This window comes from Centroberyx gerrardi, chromosome 4 (assembly GCF_048128805.1).
Source record: "Centroberyx gerrardi isolate f3 chromosome 4, fCenGer3.hap1.cur.20231027, whole genome shotgun sequence".
NCBI classification, from domain to species: domain Eukaryota; kingdom Metazoa; phylum Chordata; class Actinopteri; order Beryciformes; family Berycidae; genus Centroberyx; species Centroberyx gerrardi.
In genome coordinates, this window is record NC_136000.1 from 6,541,243 (window position 1) to 6,564,322 (window position 23,080).

At 41.8% G+C, this 23,080-nt stretch overlaps 1 protein-coding gene across 1 annotated transcript in view; it reads right to left on the bottom strand.

Annotated features, from left to right (window-relative positions):
* Window positions 1-7,793: 7,793 nt before the first annotated feature.
* LOC139930166 (transcription factor SOX-6-like) overlaps window positions 7,794-23,080 on the bottom strand; it is a 112,597-nt gene continuing 97,310 nt past the window's right edge. The window contains exons 13-16 of the mRNA XM_078282951.1: window positions 18,335-18,443; window positions 16,243-16,413; window positions 13,486-13,702; window positions 7,794-10,957 (exon numbers count right to left, since the gene is read on the bottom strand). Of these exons, the coding sequence (XP_078139077.1) occupies window positions 10,597-10,957; window positions 13,486-13,702; window positions 16,243-16,413; window positions 18,335-18,443 (858 nt within the window). The 3' untranslated portion in view covers window positions 7,794-10,596. The remainder of the gene's footprint in view (window positions 10,958-13,485; window positions 13,703-16,242; window positions 16,414-18,334; window positions 18,444-23,080) is intronic.

Genomic DNA, 23,080 nt, shown 5'->3' on the forward strand with positions numbered 1-23,080 from the left:
GAGTTTGATAGCAGAAAAATTTCCAGCGATCTACAACATCAACGGTAAATGTCAGGTTTTGGCGTCAGTCCCTCGGAATCAAAGAGCGAGGGCTTCTTTCTAGACTCAACATTTTACACCGACGTTCAACAATCATACAGGGAGAAATCCATCGTAGAAGAAGCAGAGAGACCAATTTCTCCACTGACAGTAGCCTCAATAGACCAGAATGCAATGCAGCCACAAGACATGTTATGTTCTGAGTAAGAGGCGTGGCCCCAATGTTCACAAACTAGATGGCTAACTTGCTACAGTATATATAGTTTACATGCCCATTCCCCCACCTTTGACTAAAAGCAACAAGTAGCCTACAGGCCCCTTCTCTGGGGGTTGTCGAGCGGCATTCTGGGAAATGTAGGAAATCACTAACTGAAGTAGAAGTAGATGAGGCAGGTTGAGGGAAAGTGAGTGCAACAAAACGTTACAATTACAACACTTCATCACAAAATAACTCCTGGAATAAAGTGAACGTCACAGATTGATGATACATAACATACATACATAAGAGTATGTTCATCTCATCTTCATCTAATGGTTAAAAGCATGCTACTAAAATTGCCATCTGCTATTGGCTGATCTTTGGTACCAGGTGTTCTATGGAGTACAACAGGTGGTGACATCACCTGGCACCAAAGATCAGCCAAAAGCAGATGGCAATTCCAGTAGCATGATTTTCACCATTAGATGCGAGGCTTTACACAGATTTGGGTTTGGGGTTTATACTCTTTAGGCAGCTATGCTCAAGGTTTGCAGGGATTGGTCCAGTTCAACCAACCCCCTTCATTGGTTCTGGTGTGGTGCAGCTGGGGTGTTTACCAGCAACATGAAGTTCAGCAGCATGAATGAGTACAGAGAGCAGCTTGGTGGCCTGGTGGCCACTGGTTTGATCCCCTCTGCAGCACCTTCTGTCTGCTCCTGACCCCTCTGCTGAATTACATACATGTATGTGTGTCTCTGAGGGATTTAACAAATTCCTAACACTGTATTTAATATACCAATTTCAATGGTCTAAAATCCTCCCCCCAAAAAGAAGCAAATAGACTTAGAAAGTGCTGCATTAGTTGGATTGTGATCAACTGATGGCAATATAAACTTCACATGACTCTCATGTCCTACTGCAGCTGAACTTATATAATGCTGCATTTGGACTGAAATGAAATTACTAATGATTAAGTAAAATTGTTATCAAAGGAGCATTTTCCCAAGTTGACCTAAGTTTCCTTGGGTCAGTATTCCCTCACCATGTGGCTAAACTGCTAGAAACTCACTTGGTTTACTCATTTATCACTAACTCAGTTTGTTATGCTCATTTATCTACAGTATTTAGACGGAAGGGAGAGTTTGAGGTTTTGGTGACAGGAGTTTTCTGCTGTTTCTACTATGTTACAGTCAACACAAGCAACACTAACTTTGCAAGCTACACAAGGAATGATAACTTAGCAAGTTTTGTCTGTCTTCCTTTGCATAAACGTGTCGTTGACCCAGACCAGTAGATGTAGACTTTGTAGACTTTGATTTCTGATGTGGTTTTGATAGGACTTCACTATTGAAATGAGAGTGGTGAGCGAACGCTGATTCCTCTTCAGAATTTATGTCGACTTCAAGTGCATTCAAGTACTCTTCAATGCGGAAATAATAACAAAATGGACACTGCAATAAAACTTTATCATTCTCCTCAGAAAGTGTTGTCCAACTGAAGCCTTTAGTACTTTAATTACCTGAAATAGCTGGTATTTCACATTTGTAGGCCTCAATGCTGAGCATTGTGAATAAAACTTTTCACACATCTCAGACTTTGAAAGTACTTTTTACTGGGTGATCTATAGCTACCTAGCAGAGATCTGTTGGGAAAAACAGTTGAAGGTGATGAACAATCAATGAAGGTGCTATAGCGTACTGCTTTTTATGTTTGGATTGCCATAAACGATATCCTATAATTTAATCTTGTATGCAATGTACACGCATGGCGTCACCAGACATGCGTATTCTCCTGAGACAGAACTGCATGGGACATAATACCGCACCTAATATGATGCTGGGCCTCTCATAATGGAGAATAAAATTACCATAAAAAGAAAAAAACGCCAGCCATGGGATCAACAAAAGTAAGTACTGCAGTACAGAAACTGTTAAAGCTGCAATAAGCCAATTTTTGGGGGGTGACAGAAACTGCAACTCATTTTTAAACAACCTGACAGCAAAGCCACTGCACTATGGAGGCCTACCAAGGACAAACATTGCAAAGCACTGTACATAAAGGCTAAGCTAAGCTAACCGTACCTACGGAGAGTGTTGCTGGTTACCGCTTCGCCAGACATTTTTCCCGCTGAAGGTTACATGTCCCACAGAAACCGCAACACATTTGTAAATGAACCACAGCAAAGCTGCTGGACTACGGAGGCTCCAAAGGACAAACCTAGCGAAGGTCCGTGCATAAAGGCTAACTAAGTTTACAAATACTTACGGAGAAATGACGCTGGTTACCGGTCTCGCTTAGCCAGATTTTTCTCCCGCTGAAGGTTACATGTCCCACAATGACAAGTGAAGAGGTAGGTAGCAAGTTTACTAGTTGAACACGTTTGCTCGCTTGCTTGATCGATTACGCCATTTGGAAAAAAATTTTCAGGGATGGGTTTCATGATTGGTTCTAGGGTCTGAAATCGCTCAGTGCAGGTTTAAATCTCTACATAACTCATATTGGGTTCAGGATTGGTTATTAGGTCTGATATCACTTATTGCAGGTTTAAAATAAAAAGAAACAGGCTGCAGTTTTTAGCAACAGCAGAGCAGAACCACAGACACACTGTACATAATGTGAATGGAGTCCTAAATGTTCATATGGAGGTGGCAGGAGCTGAAATGTTAGAGAGGCAGGCTTGTGACTGGAAGGTCCCGAGTTTAAATCTCCTGACTGACTGGGGAAAATCTGAGGAGGGAATGTGAATGAGAAACACTTCTCTCTCCTTGAACAAGTACTGTTACGGTGGTAAAACCGTGAAATATAAAGCTTGAAAAATGTAATAATATTACATATGAAAAGGTAATGCATGACTTTCCTACTATTGTCATGGGGTTCAGTTGGAGTTGAAGCTGCGATAAGTTCAGGCGGCATCAAACCCAGTGTTCATAGCCAAAACATACAGACAGACAAATCTGTTTAGCTTGTCTCATAAACAATTTAGCAGCCTATAGTGCCTCAGACAATTGTGAACACTGTTGGTTGGCGTACAGTGAATGAGCCGAGCGAATCCGACCCTCTGAATTACATGCAACATGTCAGGAAATGACATTGAGAACTCTGTACTGTATAATTGCATTAGTCTAGTGTCTTTATCTTTGAGGCAAGTACAAAAGCGAATGTGATTGTAAAAATTTCTTTAAAGGATCACGGCAGGTCAAAAGAGGAGAGGAATGGCGACAATGCTGTTCTTTACCTCCTCATGGTCGCACACAGTTCCACTCATCAAGGCTACAGCCATGTCTTTGAGTCAGACAATCCAGCAGCTTTCAAAGAGGCATTGTTTGTTAAACATATAATATTTAATTAGCGGACTAATGCACTTAAAGAGACCCAAGGACTTTGACTCAAAAAGGAAAAAATTGGCCTTTTGTCCATTGCCCATTTTCCTCAAAAAGTGCTGTAGATTTCTTCTTTCACTTCTAATTGCATTAAAAAAGAAGTATAGACCTTTATGCAATGTTTCAAAGACATTGAAACACAGACACGACTAAAGCAAGTCCTTTCAAAGGGAATGTGTTTTTTTTTTTTTGTATGATTTTCTTTTATTCAGGTATTGCATTTAGCTTTTTAGTTATTGTTGAAGGCCTCCCAAGGCTGACCCTTGGAATTCTAATTAGTGTTTCCCCCTCAGACTAACTTTATACTCGAAAATCATTTATGTTCAAAAAGAAATGGAATTGAATGGAAGTTAACTTTTGACAATACACAGTTGTTATAATTTTTCATTAGGTGAAAACCATTAGGTGTTTAGCCATCCACTTTCATATACTGTCTACATCACATCTTTATGTGAAGGATTTCATTCCAAAACAATACATAAAAAAAAAAAATTCCATTCCATTCTCTAAAATGTTAGCATTTAGCAGGCAAAGGTCTTGCAGTATATTGGCTATAAAAATGTCTTTCTAAAATTAATTTTATGTTCATGTCAGTAATAATTTTGTAGGAGAAGGTGTTAGTCATAAATTATGGATATCACATTTTGGAACAAAATTCTGTATATTAAGAAAACATCTCTGCATTCACTCTGGTTTTTGCTTCATACAGTACATGTTTGCATTGAAGTGATCCACTGAAATCACTGTTTACTCTATTGTGTTATACAAAAACATGCAAATCTGGTTTTGTGATGACCTGCAAGCAAGTAAAGCTTTGTGTACAACTGACATCTATGAGCTGTGGCCAGTGATAGCTCTAGTAACTTAACATGTTAGTTTTTCAACTCTTTTAATCTGTTACTTTTAAAATTAGAATGTGGTTACTTTTATTTTTCTTTCATATGATTCCATTTTTGTTAGCACAAATTTTAAAACATGCAGACAACATACTGCTAATTGGAAAAATCTTGATTTACTGTTTTAAAAACAGACCAGCAGTCTTGCATTGCATTTTAATGCAATGAGCTTCTACACACTCAGCAGCACAAACCCTATTGCTATACAGCATGTTTTTGAAGTGGGGAATGCAAAAGTACTGTAATGACTTACTTCAAATAAAAAGTAACTTTGTAACGCACATTTATAATGCAAGTAACAAAGTAAAGAACTACTAAAGAATTACTTTTAGAAGTACTAAGTACCATTAATTGTCTAATAGGCTAAGCTGGGAAAAACATATTGTTTAGGTCATGGTTATCTTTTTGTTTTGTCATTGGTGTTGCTTTCTCAACCAGATATCTTTTTTAAACCTTTGGGACGTCCTGTTTAAATAAAAGTTAAAGTGGTAATCTGCACAAAACATTTTTTTTTATTTTGTCGTATTTTGTATTTATTTTCTGATTGCTGTGATGTTTTTGCACTGTACTTCCCAGAGATCACCTGTCAATCAAACAGTGTGGGCGGGACTGTGACGTCTTCTTCCTTGGATTTTCTGTTGATGCAGTCTGAGTTTCTGTAGGTGGCGCTCTCTTCTTTATCTGTTCAGCCATGGTGGCTATCGCTGCTCATGCTAACGACCCAGTTCTTCTTCTGTTAATTCCAAACAAAACGCTGTTGTTGCTGCTGGAAACGTAAAACGCATCATGTCTTGTGTACAAAAGGATTTTTACTGGGAAAACCTGCCTGACACGAGTGTTTAGAACAGGAAATGTAAAAGCTTTCATGAACTGCATATGGATTGAATCGCTATTGTGTTTTATCAAGTGGCAATAGTAGCAAAATGGACATTTGTTTATGTGAAAATATCACTGATTATTACTTTAAAATGAAAAAAAATTGCTAATTAATAAGACGTTCTTTTGATCTTGCTTTTGGTAAAACATTTGAAGCTGACCCTGGCCTTGATAAGCACCAGGCTGGCCCTTCAGTGGAAACCTCGTCAGTGTGATCACGCCAACGGAAGTGTGAGGGTCAATAACCCACTCTTGAATCAAAAGCATTAGAATGATTAAACATCATAGGCTCTTAGCTCAAAGAGCACGGTAGCGTGCTGCAGTGCCATGACCATTCTGTATGGTTTAATGAGTAGTGGAGCTTCCATGATCATAAACAGGGTGGCTTTGATGCCTCATGGAAAGAGCCTCTCCAACACGTCTGAAGGGGTCTCTCCTTTGTAATAACAATTTATAATTCTCTTGATCTAAAGGCCCGATTGGTGAGGAGAAAAAAAAAGACTTTTAAAGACTGTTTTTGATATCAAAAAGTGAATTTGCCTAGAGGGCCCATCCAAGTCAAGGCTTTCATGAAGAAAGCGTGTCATTATGCCTCATCATCCCACACTGTAACCATGAGAAAAGAAAAAGGTAAATTCAAAGCCTGTGTAATCATTGCTTAGTTTGTTAGTCTCTCTCTCACTTGAAAAAGACAATTAGGACAGTAACTAGGTAAGTGGTAAAGCCCCTCAGACATAACTCCAGCTTTTAACTCTTACTTTTCTTCTGGTTGTTTGTCTGGTTTCACTGATGGATTGCATATGTAATTGTACCATTCCAAAAAGACTTCCAAAAGAGTTTTTGATGATTCCAGACCAATTAGCAACACAATAGGTTAGCAATACGTCTCTACAAAAACTCAGAGATTAATAGCCTTTCTTATTGCAGATCCATTGCAGCATTTGTTTTAACTTGGGTGGGGTTTAACTCATCAGGATGATTCAGTGTGTCAGATGACTTGTCACTTACAGAAAACTAAACTAATCTGACTAATCTCAAATTGCCTAAATGTCTTGGCACTCGTTTTATCAGATGTGACAAGCCCCACCCATCTCTCTTACTCCAAGTACACAAACACTATGAATTATTTGCAAATTTGACTTGGGTCTATTTGACTTTTTGTCACCATTATTCTGACTGCTAATAGCTTTACCTTTAGCTTTAAGTAGCTTTAACAACTGGAGCAAAATGCTAACTGAATGGAAAACCATGGACTATGTCAGTTTCCCTCTGGAATAATTAAAGTATCTATGCATGCATGTATGTATCTAGCTATGAGACTATGGGTGCACTGTAATCATCTATACTATGCTCCCTTAAGGTGCTGGAAGCATGTGATCAGACTGCAGAAATGCCATTTAACTAAAGTCTACATAAAGTATCTTGCTTGCTAAAGCACATAACCAGCATAGGATATAGCACCACTGCAGTTATGCATGAAGGCTAATTGCTATATATGCAGTCCATTTCCCCTCCAAGTTCTGCTAATGTCGAGGCTGACAACCCAAATGCTACATATAGAACACACCAGTAAAACTTCCATAAGCATTCAGGCACACACATTCATGTATGCATACATCCATGCACACACTCATACACACACACACACACACACTCATGCACACACTGAAACAATCCGTCAACTTGCAAACAGCTAAATGTACATCCTGCAGAAAGGAAAAAGGAAAAGGAAATGTAAATCATGACGACTTATTTAACGAGATTAGCATGGCAACAGCACAAGTATGATTTCAAACACGCCTCCCAAGAGCTATAGCACAAACACACACACACACACACGCGTACACACACACACACACAAAGGAGTGTGTGACAAACTTCCCGGCGCCCCTCGCAGGGTGACGCTACAGTTGATTTGGGAATTACAATTAGATTTATGATGTGGCTGCATATGGCTGAGCTCTCTGTCTCTCTCTCTGAAAGGCTGGGACTGGCTGTAGCGAGCACCGGCGCCGTGGCGTACACACCACAGCACAGTCAGAATGTGTGGCGTTACCTCACACACACATACACACACACACACACACACACAATGGAACAATAGGCCACATTTACCGTAATGGGCCACCAAAATATTAAGACCAAGTGGAATAGCTTAACTTTGGAAACAGAAAGCCTTGTGTTGGAAATTATTAGATCTCTGGAAAGTAAGAGCGCTATTTAGAGTAATGGAAATCAAATTCATGCAGCTCTACCTGAAACTTGTACACAGTGTTTTAACATGCAGGATACTGTAGGTATGAGTGCTTTTTGGTGCATGAAAATAGCATAGGCTCCAACTAACACACACGCAAAACATTTCAAACAAACACACTCATCTTAAAGCAATGATGAAATGACAGATTTGTAAGGAAAATCTCAGTCTTTACTTTTTATTTTTTTTTTTTGATTGTCTTTCTCACCAAGTTGTACTGACACTTTTAGAGCCAAAGCTGGCTAATAAATACAATGAAATGTTAAAACGCACAATTGAATTTCAAATACAATACTCATCACAAAATGTGTGTGTGACCAGGAAACGGTGTCTGCTTCTGGAGGTCACTACTGACGAGAGCATGAGGTTACCTTTAAAGGGGTCAAAGGTGATGCGACCCCGTTTGGTGGCACTAGAGCTACGGCAACAAAATCTGCTTAAATAATTGAAATGCTTCTAGAAAAATGGCAATTTACTTGAGCCTGGCATGTGTGAGGCTTCCTCTAGAGTCCAAACGTGTGACTTTTTGACTGTTCTAATTTGTCATGTTGTAAATCAAACAACTTCACATTAGTTAATACTAAAACAAAACCCATAGCATTCATATCCAGTGCTTAGGATGTGTATGACAGTTTAACAGAAAAGTCTATGCGTGAGGCGAGCGGTAGCTCTCTTTTTAGCTGTGATGCAAGCAAAACCAATGTTCAGTCCCAGCTTGAAAAACATTTCCTAGTAAAACCTTGCCAGATATGGTCATGAAGAGAAATATGAAATTAAAAGACATATGAACCAGCTAAACCGAGCACCCAGAAACCACCCTAGGTTACAGGTGTTCGAAATGGAAACATTTTTGAATTGCAGATAGGATGGTGAAAACTGACTAAGAAAAAATGTGGTGTTTCTTCACAAAAAGAATGTGGCATTTGAGTAAAATAGAGGAAAAAGAGTGCACACCCAGTGAGGCGCTGACTACCAGGAGGAGAGAGGAACATCTCGCTTCAGACTGTGAAAAACGCTCTGTGCTGTGTACAGAGAAGTGTGCAATTTTTCCCCCCATTTTACTCTTAATAATTTACTTCTTCAAAATATACATGCATTGTAGAAGAAGCTACCCTTTTTGAAATACCAGACCTATTTAGTGCTTTTTTTTTTTGTAAGCATATCAATTCTTTGAAACACACAAGTTTGGTGTATCCTTCCCATGTGATGCAGAGTGGATATTAAATGATTAACACGCTAATAGACAATAGCAACATTTTGTACATTTCCGTATCAATTCAAAATACAATTCAAAATACAGTGAAGGGATCCAGAATAGAAGAAACTCCCATCCTACAGTAGGGTCACCCTGGGGCCGCTCCTATGCCTTTTCCTATGAAGCTGAATTACCAGAGCTTAAGGTACACTTTTAAGACTTATGAACTCTTAAAGTGTCAGAGTAGAAATTAAGCAAAAGAAAAACAATCTCTAGCCACAATGTCTAGGGTTAACTTTAGCCTGATTTAAAGGGACTCATCAGAGGGGGCAGACTACACGTTGGCGTTTGGTACAGTGTGCAGCACAGTAAGCTGAACGACAGACTTCAGAGTATTTGGCCTCAAGGAACTATGGGCAATGTGATTCACGAAAAGCACCAACGCAGTGGAATTGAAGAGCAGACGGCCAAATTGCCTTAGATACCGCTCTTGTAATTACGCCTCACCGCCAGAGGGGTTGCCAGAGATTACGACACTAAGTGTGTGTGACTGAGCGAGTGTGTGATGAAAACACATCCTCCCTGAGCTCTACCTGTGATCGGGCCAGGAGGGGAGCCAGCAGTTACTGAGCAGGAACTCATCTCATCAGATAGAAAAAGCTGATTGTATAAGACTTTTTTGCAGCATTAGAAGTTAAGACTACGACATCCCGAGTGAATGTGAATGTAGGTTTGGCACATTTGAAGTAAAACTGTACAATGTCTGGGTACTTGATGATAATAATAATAATAATAATAATAATAATAATAATAATAATAATAATAATAATAATATGTGATAAAAGGGATTTGGCTCCCTTTATTTCATTGACAGTCTGAAAAGTCCTACCACTCTTTTGTATGAAAACAAACAAAACAAAAACAAAAACAAAAACAAAAAACACATTCACAAGCTGGCACATCATACCTGAGCTGGGATATAAAAAAACCCATCATAAACAGTAATGTAATGTAAGCAGTTTGTCAGAAAAAAAGGTGTAGATGCACTGTATTCGTAAGAAACAAAAGTAAGACTATAAGACTACAAGAGCTAGGATTTATATTAAAACTTTTTCAAATTTCAAGTTCCGACAGTCCAGAGTTTGTACAGGCAGTGACCTGTCAGAAAAAAAGTCTATTGAACAAAAACAACAACAAAAAGAAACACAAAAAAGGAAATACGTAATGATAAAAACTAAATCACTCATAAAAGAAACATTTAAGACCAAATAGCTGTTGAAGACCAGTTCCTGATGCTTCAAAATCCATGCATGCTCTTTAGAAACCACACACAGCAATGTGTTCGTCGCTCGTTTGTTCTTTGTCTCATTCTCTCTCTCTCTCTCTCTTTCTCTCTCTCTTTTGTCTAACTCTTATTCGCTCCTGTTAAGATTGTCAAGTGTGGGCAATTGAAGTTCATTGTCAGTTGAATGTCTGAAGGTCAGGTTGTGTTCCTGGTTTCTTGGGTCGAATATTCACATCAGCCCTCTCCTTCAAAATGGATGTCTGTCAAGATTCTGTCGAGAACTCTCTGAGCGTGCCCAGTAGAGTTTAAATCCATAGAATCCCACCTAGATCAGTCTGGGCATGCTCAGTGCATGACACAACATGTCCTGAAAGTATGCCTGAAGCGATGAGTCTCTGCAATAAACTGTGTTGATAAAAACTGTCTCTGAGTATAAGGGGAGGTGTTTTCACTAGCGACACCCTGAGCGCGCTCAGTTGGCGCTGACGGCCTCCTGCGTCTCGTGGTCGCTGCTATAGTCTGATTTGGGCTCGTCCTCAAAGTCCTCGTACATGTCCATCTCGTCTTCTCCGTTGGCGGGGTCGCTGGGCAGATCCAAGGCTCCGCCCACACCGCCGATCCCGCCGCCGCCGCCGCCGCCGCCACCGCCAGGCTCGGCCTTCACCCCGTACGTGCTCTGAATGACGGGGATGGCCGGCTCGGGGCTGGCCGAGTTGCTGGAGCAGTCCGAGGTTAGGTGGGGGGAGGGCGTGGCTGTCGTCGCCATGGTGATGGCGCCTGGGTAGACTCCGACGCTGCCCGCGTTGTTGCCAAGGGGAATCGGTGGCTGGGGCCTGAGAAATGAAAGATAGGAGGGATGGAGACAGACAGAGAGAAAAGGGTTAGACCATTAATAATAATAAATAAAAATAAAAAACTGTGTATATATACACTACCAGTCAATAGTTTGGACACATGCATTTTTCTTTATTTTTACTATTTTTCACATTTTAGAATAATAGTAAAGACATCAAAACTATGAAATAACACAAATGGAATTATGCAGTGACCAAAAAAGTGTTAAACAAATCAAAACTATCTTATATTTTAGATTCCTTAAAGTAGCCGTCCTTTGCCTTGATGGAAAGGCAAAGGCTTTGGAAAGAAATTCATACATAGGATCAACTTCACTATTTATATTTGTCTAAGAAACACATTTCAATCATTTAAGCATAAGCCTTTAGATGAAAATGGCTTTAAGAGAATGAAAAACATAGTGCATTCAATCAGGTGTGTCCAGACTTTTGGCTGGTAGTGTATAGCACTTATTGAAAAACAGAGTTTACAAAGTGCTTCACATAAAAACAAAAAGAAATGGCACAACAATAAAACAACACACCAGAAGAAACTAAAAGGATAGGAATGAATAAAAATAATAAAAGATAGATTATGGTAAATGATTACATAAAGACAAATGAGTCTCAACAAGAGATTTGAAAGATGATACTGATTTAGCTAGCGAGAGTTCTTCAGGCAGGTCGTTCCTCAATCTAAGGACCCTGATGATCTAATGGTGAGCTTTGGTCTTGAGTGTAGACCGAGGAGCCGTCAGAAAGCGAGCAGATCTCCGGCTGCGCTGAGGCTCATAGGGTTAAAAGGTCTGCAATGTAGCTGGGGGCCAGACCTTGGTGAACTTCAGCAATCTAACCTGTGAAACCCTAAAATCAGTTCTAAAACTGACTGGCAACCACTGTAAAGATGCTGAAATTTAAGTGATATGGTCTCTTTGTTTAGCAGTTAAAATACTACAACCTGAAGACGAGAGACTGGCTTTTGACTGATTACACACTGATTCATTATTCCCTGACTGCTTTGAACACAGCATTAATTCTGAGTCCGCTTGTCATAAGTTCAGCAGCAACACTTCTCATCGGGTCGGGCATGCCCTAACATGGAGCTTTCACTGCCAGCGCACAGTAGTCGTCCTAACAGCGTCGACTAAATAACCTCTTAAGATATGGATGGAATGAGGGTAAATGCACATCACTCAAACAAGCCCTCTGGCTCCTCAAATGAGGCACATAAAGCAGGAAAATTGCTGTCACTTTACTCACCTAACAGTTTTCCCCCTCTGTCTCCTGAAACAATTACTGCAGTGAGCTCTGACAGACTCATTTTCACATTAAGCGCTTTAAAACAACACTGGTTTCATTATATGGAACGTGCCAGAAATTGGTTGTGTACCTCGACTGGCTCCCAGTAGCTATTTGATTTAGTTTTGATTGAAAGTCCAGGCCTGGCGAATCATAGGCTTTTTGCCTTTACTTGACCACACACAGTAAATGTGGCGTTCAGCCTGTGACGTCTGCCTCGCTCTTTTTTTTCTTTCTCTCTCTCTCTCGCTCTCTGTCTCTCTCTCTCTCTCTCTCTCTTATTCCCTCTCAAACATCTGCTTACATTTCATATTCCACTATGAGTCTGTCTGTGTCCAATTTCACTGCCCGCAAGCGCCCAGCATTGTCCTAATTTAATAAATGACAAGCTATTAAAAATCGCTCCTATTCAAAGCCGTGGCCTCTGGTAAATCCATCTCAAACACAGGCCACTGTGATGGCTTTAAACACATCCACGGCTGGTTCCTATTAAGACAATGCCACTGTTTTTTCCCCTCGCTGCGCTGTCTACACTCTAAAAAATTAAAAGGGCTTTGAGGAACCTTTAGGGGCTCTTCTGATTGCAACCATTGGGGAACCCCATAGGTTTCCTTGAGGACCCCTTAAAAAAAGGGTTCATGAACCCTGACGGAGGCCTGGCTCCACAAGCCTCTAGCAAATGGGGGTTCTTCAAGGATGTCCCTTTTATGTCCATACTGACACAAGGAAAACAAAGTGCAAACAGTGCGGTTGTATTGTGAAATACCCAAAAGAATTACCCTCAAAAGTCCTTCATGAAACAAAAGGAAAATAAGCTGGATATATAATAATCTGGGGCTCACGTACCATGTAAGCTACCAACTAAGCCATCTGTGATAAAAATACCCATTTTCAGAGCAAGCTGGACTGAAAGGTCACCAGTGTGATCCCTGAAACAGCCAATGTGTCACCTCCACCCTCAACACTAAGAAGAAAAAATGTAGAACCAAGGACTGTGAAGTTTTCTGCCATCACGTTGCATGATTTCTAGCATTTGAAGTCTTCAATATTCAAACCTCTCCACTGACATGCAAAGTTGCCTAGTGCCGCCTTCAAATTCCTAAGAAATCCAAAACATTTGCCAATACACAGGATCTGATGCAGCTCTCTCTTGTGCTACTGAACCAGGGTGAGCAGCTATGTAGAAACTGACTAAGGCGGACAGCGACTCTGCTAACACTGTTGCTCACCCCACGCTGAAGAACTGCCTCATCTCCTGACGTCGCGAGCGCATCATCTGCTTATACTCGCCGATGCGCAGCTTCTTGCCGTCGATGATGCAGGTCCTCTTGGGCCGCGGCTTGTACTTGTAGTTGGGATACTTCTCCAGGTGGATCTTGCTCAAACGGGCCTGCTCCTCGTAGTACGGCTGCTTCTCCTGGTTGGTCATGGATTTCCAGCGAGAGCCTGGGGCGGATGATGGAGATTTTAGTTTAGTTTAGTCTAGTTTAGCTTGGCTGACAAGTCATAAAACACATATGACACATGCATCTTAAAATCATCAAGCACAATAAAGTAAAAGACTTATTTACGTTTTCCCTGATCTTGACAAAAGTAAAAACATGCATAACCAAGAGTTAGGGGATTTAGAGAGTGAAAAAAGGGTTTTGACAGATTTTTCTAAACTGTTGCTCTGAGTCTGGTTGAGCACCAAGTTTGTGGTGGAAATAAATGCAATGAGCACTGAATCAGTGATTTGAGAATGCTAACATACTGTCATTTAAAGTGTACTTTAAATGCAGTCATTACAAAAGCCCCACAGAGCCCTGCTATCCAAATTTTTGCATTTTGGGTAGTTTCTTAAGGTAGGACGTTGTCATGTGAACAGACACCAGACAGTCTTTAACCAAGGAGGCTGTTTAAAATCAGGAGTAGATCACACTCCGCTGGCTCTTGGCTCTGGAAGAATGATATATTGTGTACTCATTATTTCCCCCCAGTAAGAGGACCTTCAGAACAAGTGGACAGGGCCATTACCGCAGGAACGCAGCACATCTGCGAAGCACTCTGACAACTGATTATACACACACCGCCTCGCTCCTCTGTTTATCAAGGTTTATCGCAAACTTGTTCTTTTACTCTTTTGACTCAGGAAACAGAGAGGGAATTTTTTTAAGGCAGCCGCCCACTCCCCAAAGTCCAGCTGTGTTATTGTGTTGGGGAGAGATGCGCTGTACACAAGTAACCATGCACGTGCACACACACACACACACACACACACACACACACACACACACACTATCGTCTCATGTCCACTTTTAGTTCTGTTTTTTGTTCTGATACCACCACAACCGCTTGGTAAATATCCGGAACGTTATTTCTTATTGCTTCCTGCCAATAGGATTTGACCGTTCACATTTGACCATAAACATGTCTCTTATGACAGTATTTTCACTCAGACAATTCAAGAATTATGAGAAGAAGGAGTCTAAATGTCTGACTTATAATTTCATTTTTAAAATCGTTAAAAGTCATTCGTTTTATTTGAAAGAGCACAGGATGGGTCGCAAGAATGCAGGAAGCATTTCGTTGAACACAAAACACCTCTTTGTCGGAGCACGTTCAAAGCTCCAAGTCAGGAACACAGGCCCCAGCTAAGAAAAACCAATTTGTACACACTCCTCAGGAGCATTTCTATGTACATTCACCAGCCCTCGCGCTCATTGGAGCCCGGCGCTGGACAGTGGAGGTCTTAAGAACGCTACACCGTAAGGCTCAGCGCCGCGTGAATGGCTATCTGTGTCGGGGAGGTTAGTATCAACACGGCTACTTTTTAACTGAATGCATCCATCACACTAGTCAGGCTAACACAGTGGAGGTCTGTGTGTGAAGTGTTCCGAGTTGAAAAACACACTAGTCCCTCTTATAGTCTGCATGCTGCTGGTAAGAAACCCTGTGCCCTGCAGAATATAGCGGCAGGGTCGACTAGTGCAGTGATTCTCAACCTTTTTCATATCAAGGACCCCCTAATTTAGTCCACATTAGAGCCACGGACCCCCATTTGATGAGATTTTGTCTATTGGACCGAAATCTGAGAATATTTTTATTGTTAGATATGATTTTGTCCAGAATTCCATGACTATCTGTGTTGTAGGTAGAGAGATAACAGTGAAACTATGATCGAAATAATCATTGTTCTACATTCTGTAATTGAGTTAACTTCTTGTAAATTAAATAATGCTGAAGTTTAACAATTCATCAATTTGCTGGGGACCCCCTGGAACCCCCTCAAGGACCCCTGTTGGTCCCCGGACCCCAGGTTGAGAACCACTGGACCATATTGGGTAGAGAGGCTGACCTGTGACTGACAGTTCACAGTCGGCACAGTTGATGCTGTCCTAGACTCTTATAAACTGATCGAAATAACCTACTTAAGCACTTTTTCTGGTTTATATTGACAGTTTTTAGATGGTCTCTAACCTGTCTGTGCACTATTGTTTCATTATTAACTTTTTTACTACATCTCTGTTGCATCTTGAGCCTGGAAAAACAATATTTCGTGTCACTGTGTACAGTCTATGGATGTATATATGTAGATTTATGCAGCTGAGATGACAATAAAGCGGAACTTGAACTCAAACTTGTACTGTTGAAGTGTCTTTGAGCAAGAAACCCAAGAACCTCTACCTGTTCACTCATTTTAAATCACAGTGGATAAGAGCATCAGCTACATGTATAAAATGAAAACTGTTAAAATGTGCAACTACACTACCGAGGATAGTAGATGTGTGTTTGTGTGTGTGTGTGTGTGAGCATGTGGGTGTGTTGTTGTACTATACATGAGCCAAAGATCCTCACAAAGAGAGAAGGATGAGGAGAATCTTCTGAAATAGGGCTGTTAGGTGATTAAGGTTTAGGGCGAGGAGTCCTGGTTAGGCTTTTAGTGGTTTGGATTAAAGGTTGAATGCCTTCCCTCCTATGAAACAAAATAATCTGTAACATCTCACCCAGGATCTTGCTGATGTTGGAGTTGTGCATGTCGGGGAAGGTCTGCAGGATCTTCCTCCTCTCGTCCTTGGCCCACACCATGAAGGCGTTCATGGGCCTCTTGATGTGCGGCTCGTTGCTGTTCCTGCCCCGCGCCTCCCTGAACACCCGCGCCTCCGTAGCATTGCTCCCTACAGGGGGAAGAGGAATGACATTTTCTTTATCTGCACACACTAACAAACATCATCATTCATCCTTCATACTTTCATGCTATAAATACAAAACGAAGATAATGAGAGATGAAGAACGGCGGTTGCACACAAGTTCTCTCTGGTTCTTTCTCTCCTCTTACACAGTTGTTTTTTTAACCTTTCTTTATCCAGAGCAGGATTTTGCAGAACAGACGTGCTCTTTTTCAGCTCCGTTCTGCCCATTCATACAGTTACACATTCATACACATTCACATTCATACCGTTACACACATTCACACCTATAGGAGCTGCCCAGTACAACCACAGTCTTCTACTGTTGATCCCTGAACAGCTCCACTGCGCAGTTGTGAGTGAAGTACTTCAGTGGTAGTATTATGTATTCACTTTCCCCTCCCAGAGTTTCCCAGTTGGTCCGGAGGTTTGAACTGGAAACCTTCTGGTAAAAAGTTTGTTTCTTTACCCCTTGGGCCCTTTTGCCTTCTTTGGGACCGGATGCTGTACAACTGCATGTATAACAAAAAGGGGCTTGCTGCAATGCCCTTTACATACTCAAACACACACATACTACTCACACTATCCTCGGTTTGCTTCCACCAGATAGTATCTCAGTGCCTATGCTCCTGTGTTTACTCGTCTGATTCTAAACTAAACCACGATGAACACTCTTCAACCCCTCATCGCCTGTAAACAGCGGGGCTTTATGGGAAACAGGTGGGTTGAAAAAATAAAAAATAAAAACTCCTAGGGTATGTCCATATATTACCTTCAGGAGTTAGGAGTTAATTATGTGCATTGTGTTTAATATGACAGTATCTACTAACTGATAAACATGCAAAATACATGTAGTAAATACTAAAAAAAAATGCTAATTTTGAAAAAAATATTTGACTAATAACTTCAACAATCTTAAAACATCTAGTAATCTGTTTGAAAGTAGCAGGAACGTCTTCACAGGCTGCCTGTCTTTGCCTGCTTTTGTTTGCATACTTGTGCTGGGTGGGATCTTCTGTGTCACAAACACTAGCTGTGCAGAAAAGGAGGAGAATTCGGCCTCGTGTCTTGTACTTGCAGGAATAATAACAGTGTGAAATGTTTCAAGAGTGTAAAATGTTGACTTTGAAAACTCTGTTTGGCTGTGGAGAGTGGCCCTTCGCCGCTGCTTTCCGAGGAGCACAATAAATATTTGTATCTGCTGAATACCTGCATGTCCAGGCTTTCTGGCGGAGGCCCCCCCGTAAGTGGCGCCTCCCCTTCGAGGGCCCCCCAGAGTTAAGGGTCACTGGTATCAATTTAATCTGATCAGGATGTGACTGCTTCTACCTCAGACAAGGCCTCCCCAACTCCTGCCGCTCCTTCATTTTCTATCCCTCTGTCCTGCCATTTTGTCTTCTCAGTTTTATTGTTTTTAGTGCCACATTGAAATGCAGATTGATGCATTCAAACCCATGGAAAGTGGATGAACAGAGTGGAGAACAGAGTTTCTAAAACCTTCCCACCCAGGACTTAATTGAGGAGCCTACTCCACACCAGAAACAGCCCCATACTGTTGTCAAAGATTTTTTTGGGCAGTGGAGAAATATAACTAGAGTTTAGTTTAGTTGCATGTTAAGTTAAGGTGCAGTTAAGGTGCTAATAATAATAATAAATAAATGAGAAAAAAAAGAAAGCCAAAGAAACGAATAGGCATTATCTACGTTGAGCAGACACTCTTATCCAGAGCAATTTATAGTTGGTGCAACAGTAGGATAAGCTTTAATTCCTGAATCATCAACATTATAAGCAATCAGAAGTGAGGAGTGCAAGCCACACACACACACACACACACACACACACACACTTTGTTTATTTGAATAAAAGTAAATAAGGAAACAGAAGAGAGAGAGGCACTGGAGAAGCTTACCATCCAGATCTTCAGGTCTGGTCAGGTCGATGACCCGGTGGACCATCTTCCCAGCATCCTCCCCGAGCTTCCCCAGGTGCTGGCTCAGTGTCTCATAGTGCAGCCGCTCCTGGAACACACACAAGAAAAGGTTAAAGGTCATTGACAGCAAGTTGCAAATTTGACACGTCTTGTCTGGGATCTTCTAAACTGAATCTTTGAGGATGAGTTTGCTGGTAGTGACAATAAAACAAATTGCTGGGTTGAATCGGCATGGAGCAAAGTCAAGATTACACACCCAGTCGAATGCGTGCACGTATATGCACACACACTCACACACACACACACACACACACAGTCACACAGTCACGCAGTCTGCAAGTTTCAGCACTCAGCATTAACAGCCCATTTTATCGTCAATGTATTTCTTTTTACAGTAGCTGAAACTAGTGGAGGTGGTGGTTATAAGATAAGCTAATAGACAAGCCATAGCCCCTTCAAGCCAGTGTTAGCTGACACTGTCCTCCCAAACCATCCCATCTTGCACGCTCTCAGATTCTCTGCCTTCTTGCCTGCCGCTCCACTTCTGAGCCAAATAACTCCAACAAGCTGCCTGCCTAGGGCCCTTCCAGCTAAAATTACCCCACCACGCTCCCAAACTGCGGTGGAAAACATCGAACCCTCCGCACAGCTACCGCACATCCACACTCCTCCTCTCCCTCTCCCTCTCCCTCTCCTCCCTCCCTCCTTCCCTCCCTCTCGGCTCTCCTCCTTTTTCTGGTGACAGAGGCATTTTGTTTGACGCAGGGAATGGTTGCCGGGTGAAGTCATGCCGCGGTAGCCGCTGGCAGAGTCGGTGGAACTTAGGGGCCGGTGTGTGTGTGTGTGTGTGTGTGTGAGTGTACGTATGTGTGTGTGTGTGTGTGTGTGTGTGTATGTGTGTGTTTATAGACGCGGAGTCGGCGCGGGCCAATGTCAGCACTATGGAAGGGCTGTAATCAGGCCCACCACAGAACATGTGCCTGGGCAGTGCCATGCTCACCGCAGGAAGCAGCCGCCTAACAAAGGACTAAAGAAAAGAGAGAGAAAGAGGGAGATAGAGAGAGTGAGAGAGAGAGTGAGGGAGAGAGAGAGATGGAAAACTAGTCCAAAGACAAGACTATAAGGCCGTGAGTCCACCGGCCACCTCCTTTTTAGCTAGCAGCGCTAAACGGTTTCCCCCCGAGCGCTGGTCATGGCTCCTGCTGATGCTATGAGAAACCATTTGGAAGCCAGTTTGGAGGGTGGCGCTCTTTTACTAAAAGCTGACATGGATCTGAGTTGTAGTTCTCAGCGCTGAGAGCGCTAAATCCACGCTAGCCTCTTAGCACTGTCACACAGCGTATCGTTTCCATTGTAAACAAGAAGAAAAAGAAGCCGGAGCTGAAAGGAGCGGCCCCTGGTAGACGTCAAAGCGTTATGGGAGGAGACTGGTGCAAAAGCAGTCCAGAGTAGAGAGTTAGGGTTTTGGAAAATGGACTAGAACAGCATCAATAGAGGAAGAGTGATCCAAAGTAGAGATTAACAGCAGACCTGGGTCAGAATTTGCAAATATTTCTTGTGGTTGGTCTACTTTTGGTCTACTTGAAGGTTCTTGTGGTAGACGCAATAAGGAGCTGTCTTTGCTTTGTTTAGTCAAGATTTAAATAGGTTTGGCCCATGAGCCTACTGGTTTGATATTGGACTACTGCCTTTTGGAGCCATTATATAGAATTTTTTTTTTATTTTTTTTTTACTTTCTCTTTTATGTGACTCCATTCATACACTGTTGTATTATGTCTGTCTACAACTTTTTTTTGTCTTTCTTTTGTCTTTTGTCTGCGTTATGCTGCGTTGGTGGCCAGGTCACTTAAAAAAGAGATCTCACTGGGACGACCTAGTTAAATAAAAGTTCAGTAAAAAGCAAAAATTATAGTGAAGATCAATTTAGTTCACTTTTCTGTTACTGGCAACTTATCTGAAGTGGTCTGATGTGGTAAAGCTCACCCATCAGGTTAAAACAAATGCTAGGAATTATCTGACTCTACTATTTCACCCAAGTCTGACTAGGAGCAAGAGGACTAGTACAAGATTTAGTAGTAGACAAGTCAACCAAGGACTAAACCAGAGAGTCTGACAGAGGACAAGTGCAGGAGCAGAAACTTAGACTGAGGACTTACTCAAAAAATTAACTTACACTTAACATGCAGTGGCCTATAGCTATTCAGGAGTAAAGAGGAGCTCAACATTCACTTTAATCTTAATCTGTGCAAACAATAGAGGCACCACAGAAAGAAACCACGTCACTGCCTACAGTCAAAACCCTTAAAAAGAAACATTTGTACACACTATTGTGCTTTCACTAGGTCTGGAGTCCAATTTCGCTGCTGAATGTACATTTCTAAATTTAAGAGACACACGACTCTTTTTGTCACGCCTGGTCTCTCCTCTTCTTGGCGCTTGCGTCTCCCCGCCGTTGTTACGGTAACGCTATAAACAGCGGCGCGGCCCAGCGAGTTTTTTTATCTGCGCCGTATTGAGCTCATTACCACGGTTACAACTACCGCCGGCGAGGCCTGCCTCCAGCTGACCCGCAACCGTTTACTGTCTCCTCCCGGACCAATCAAGTTTGGCAACCTCCCTCCGGCGCTCCCTCTCTCCTCCTACTTTCTCCCTCCTCTCTTTCTCTCTTCCCTTCTCCAGACGTCGCTCTGTGCCGATAGAGCCGTCACTCAGCCCTGTTCTGTTTTTTTTCCTCCCTCTCCTTTTCACCATTCCTCCTATTCATAGCCATTACACCCCCCCCCCCCCCCCCCACACCCTCCACACACACACACACACACACCTCCCCCAGAGGCTCCAAGACCACAGAAGTAGACACTCGACAGTCTATTTGCAGGTGCCAGACTCAGCTTTGTAGTATACATTATTATAGTGTATATCATTCAGGCATCAAATACAGCTACATTACGTCGACCTTTAATCAAGACTTGGAACCCTCTGAGATGTCGGTTTCACAGTCTCTCTTCCTACAAAGACCAAACTCGCCAGTGGAGCCAATATAAACTTCTATACAGCCTCCCTCCTCCTCCCACCCCGCTTCTGCTCCACCAACAGAAGCTGCAAGTGTGTTAACTGGCCTTATTCAACGATAGCTGTAGGCAATCAAAGCCATTTCTCTGCATGCAAACCCTCCTCCACCCAGTCCCTACTTTCCTACTGTGGTCCTGACAACCCGATATCATCTATCTGCTGACAGCGTTACATGAATACAACACGTTTTTGGGAGACTTACCTGTTAAATAATGAGACACCAAAATCAGCCACGTGTCCCCAGTAGATCATTCGCTCCGGTGCTCCATGCTAACACTTTAACATACACTATGTTGAGTGATAGTGGGCAACTAGCACTATCCAAAGTAAGAGGATTGACCTTTTATAATAAAAAGTTGTTCTTATATGGCCTGTAGATTCACAAATTTAAAAAATGAAATATAATTAACTCAATATAGTTTAGCTGATGCAGCCAGGTTTATTTTTGGAGCTATTTCAGTTTAGCAACCACGTATCCATCCACTGCACAGTCTCCCATCACCCACCATGTTCACTTCCTATGGAAACAGGGAAAGTAGTCCCTCGTAATTCCAAACATTATGTTATTTATATATCAAATTTTTACCATGCAATCTCCTACACAAAGCTGCCACATATTATTTATAATTACTTAGCAATATTTATCTCTTATTTAGAGCTGGTACAAGTCTAATTTTCTCACTTTTAAGATGATGCCAGCAGCCTACTATAACTCAACATAGTGTATTCTAAAGTGTTAGCATGGAGCACCAGAGAGACACATGGATGATTTTGGTATCTTCTCATCACTTAACATGCAATTTAACATGTTATCCATTTAACCAATGGGCAACTCCCAAAAACTTGGTGTGTTCCTTTAAGTAATGACAGATGACAGACTGTTTTGAGGCCATTTGGGTAAAAATGCAAGTGTTTCAAGAAAAAGCCAGGACAGTGGTGAACAAGTAGTCAGATTAAGTGTACTGTGGGGTGTAGATGCATACACACAGTCATATGCACACACACCACACACACGTACACACACACACAGCCACACACCCACGCGCTCATACACAGTGGCTATTTCAGTGAGCTTTGGCAGCCGCAGGCCAGCTGGAAGCAACGTAAGCGTAAGGCGATACTCAACAATGCCACTAACTGGCCAGGCCTCTCGTCTGTACACCAGCTATAATGACATTAACATGGCCAAGGCCAGCGGAGAGCCAGGACACACACACACACACACACACACACATACACACAAACAGACGAAAAGGATCTGAGGATCACTTTCAGCTCAGCGTTGTGGAGGGAACTGTCTATGTTGTCTATGCTTGAAATGAAGGCTGTGGCCCAAAAATACACAAACAGCAAGTGAAATGCGCACACACACACACACACACACACACACACGTCACCGCGACAGAGTCTCCCTTTGAGTTGAATCAGCATAGTCAATAAATAGTTGGACATACAACATTATACCGAGGTACCATTTACAGCCCTTCTTATGTTGTCTCACTCCCTCCAAAGAAGCTAATGTGCTCTGTTAGTACAGTGTCATAAAACAAAAAGGTTTGGGCAGGATTTCAAAGTTTCAAAGGGGAGGATTTGAGTAACAAATTTATCCTACGAATAGAAAACAACACACAAATCCAAGGTAAAGAAAAAGAGCTG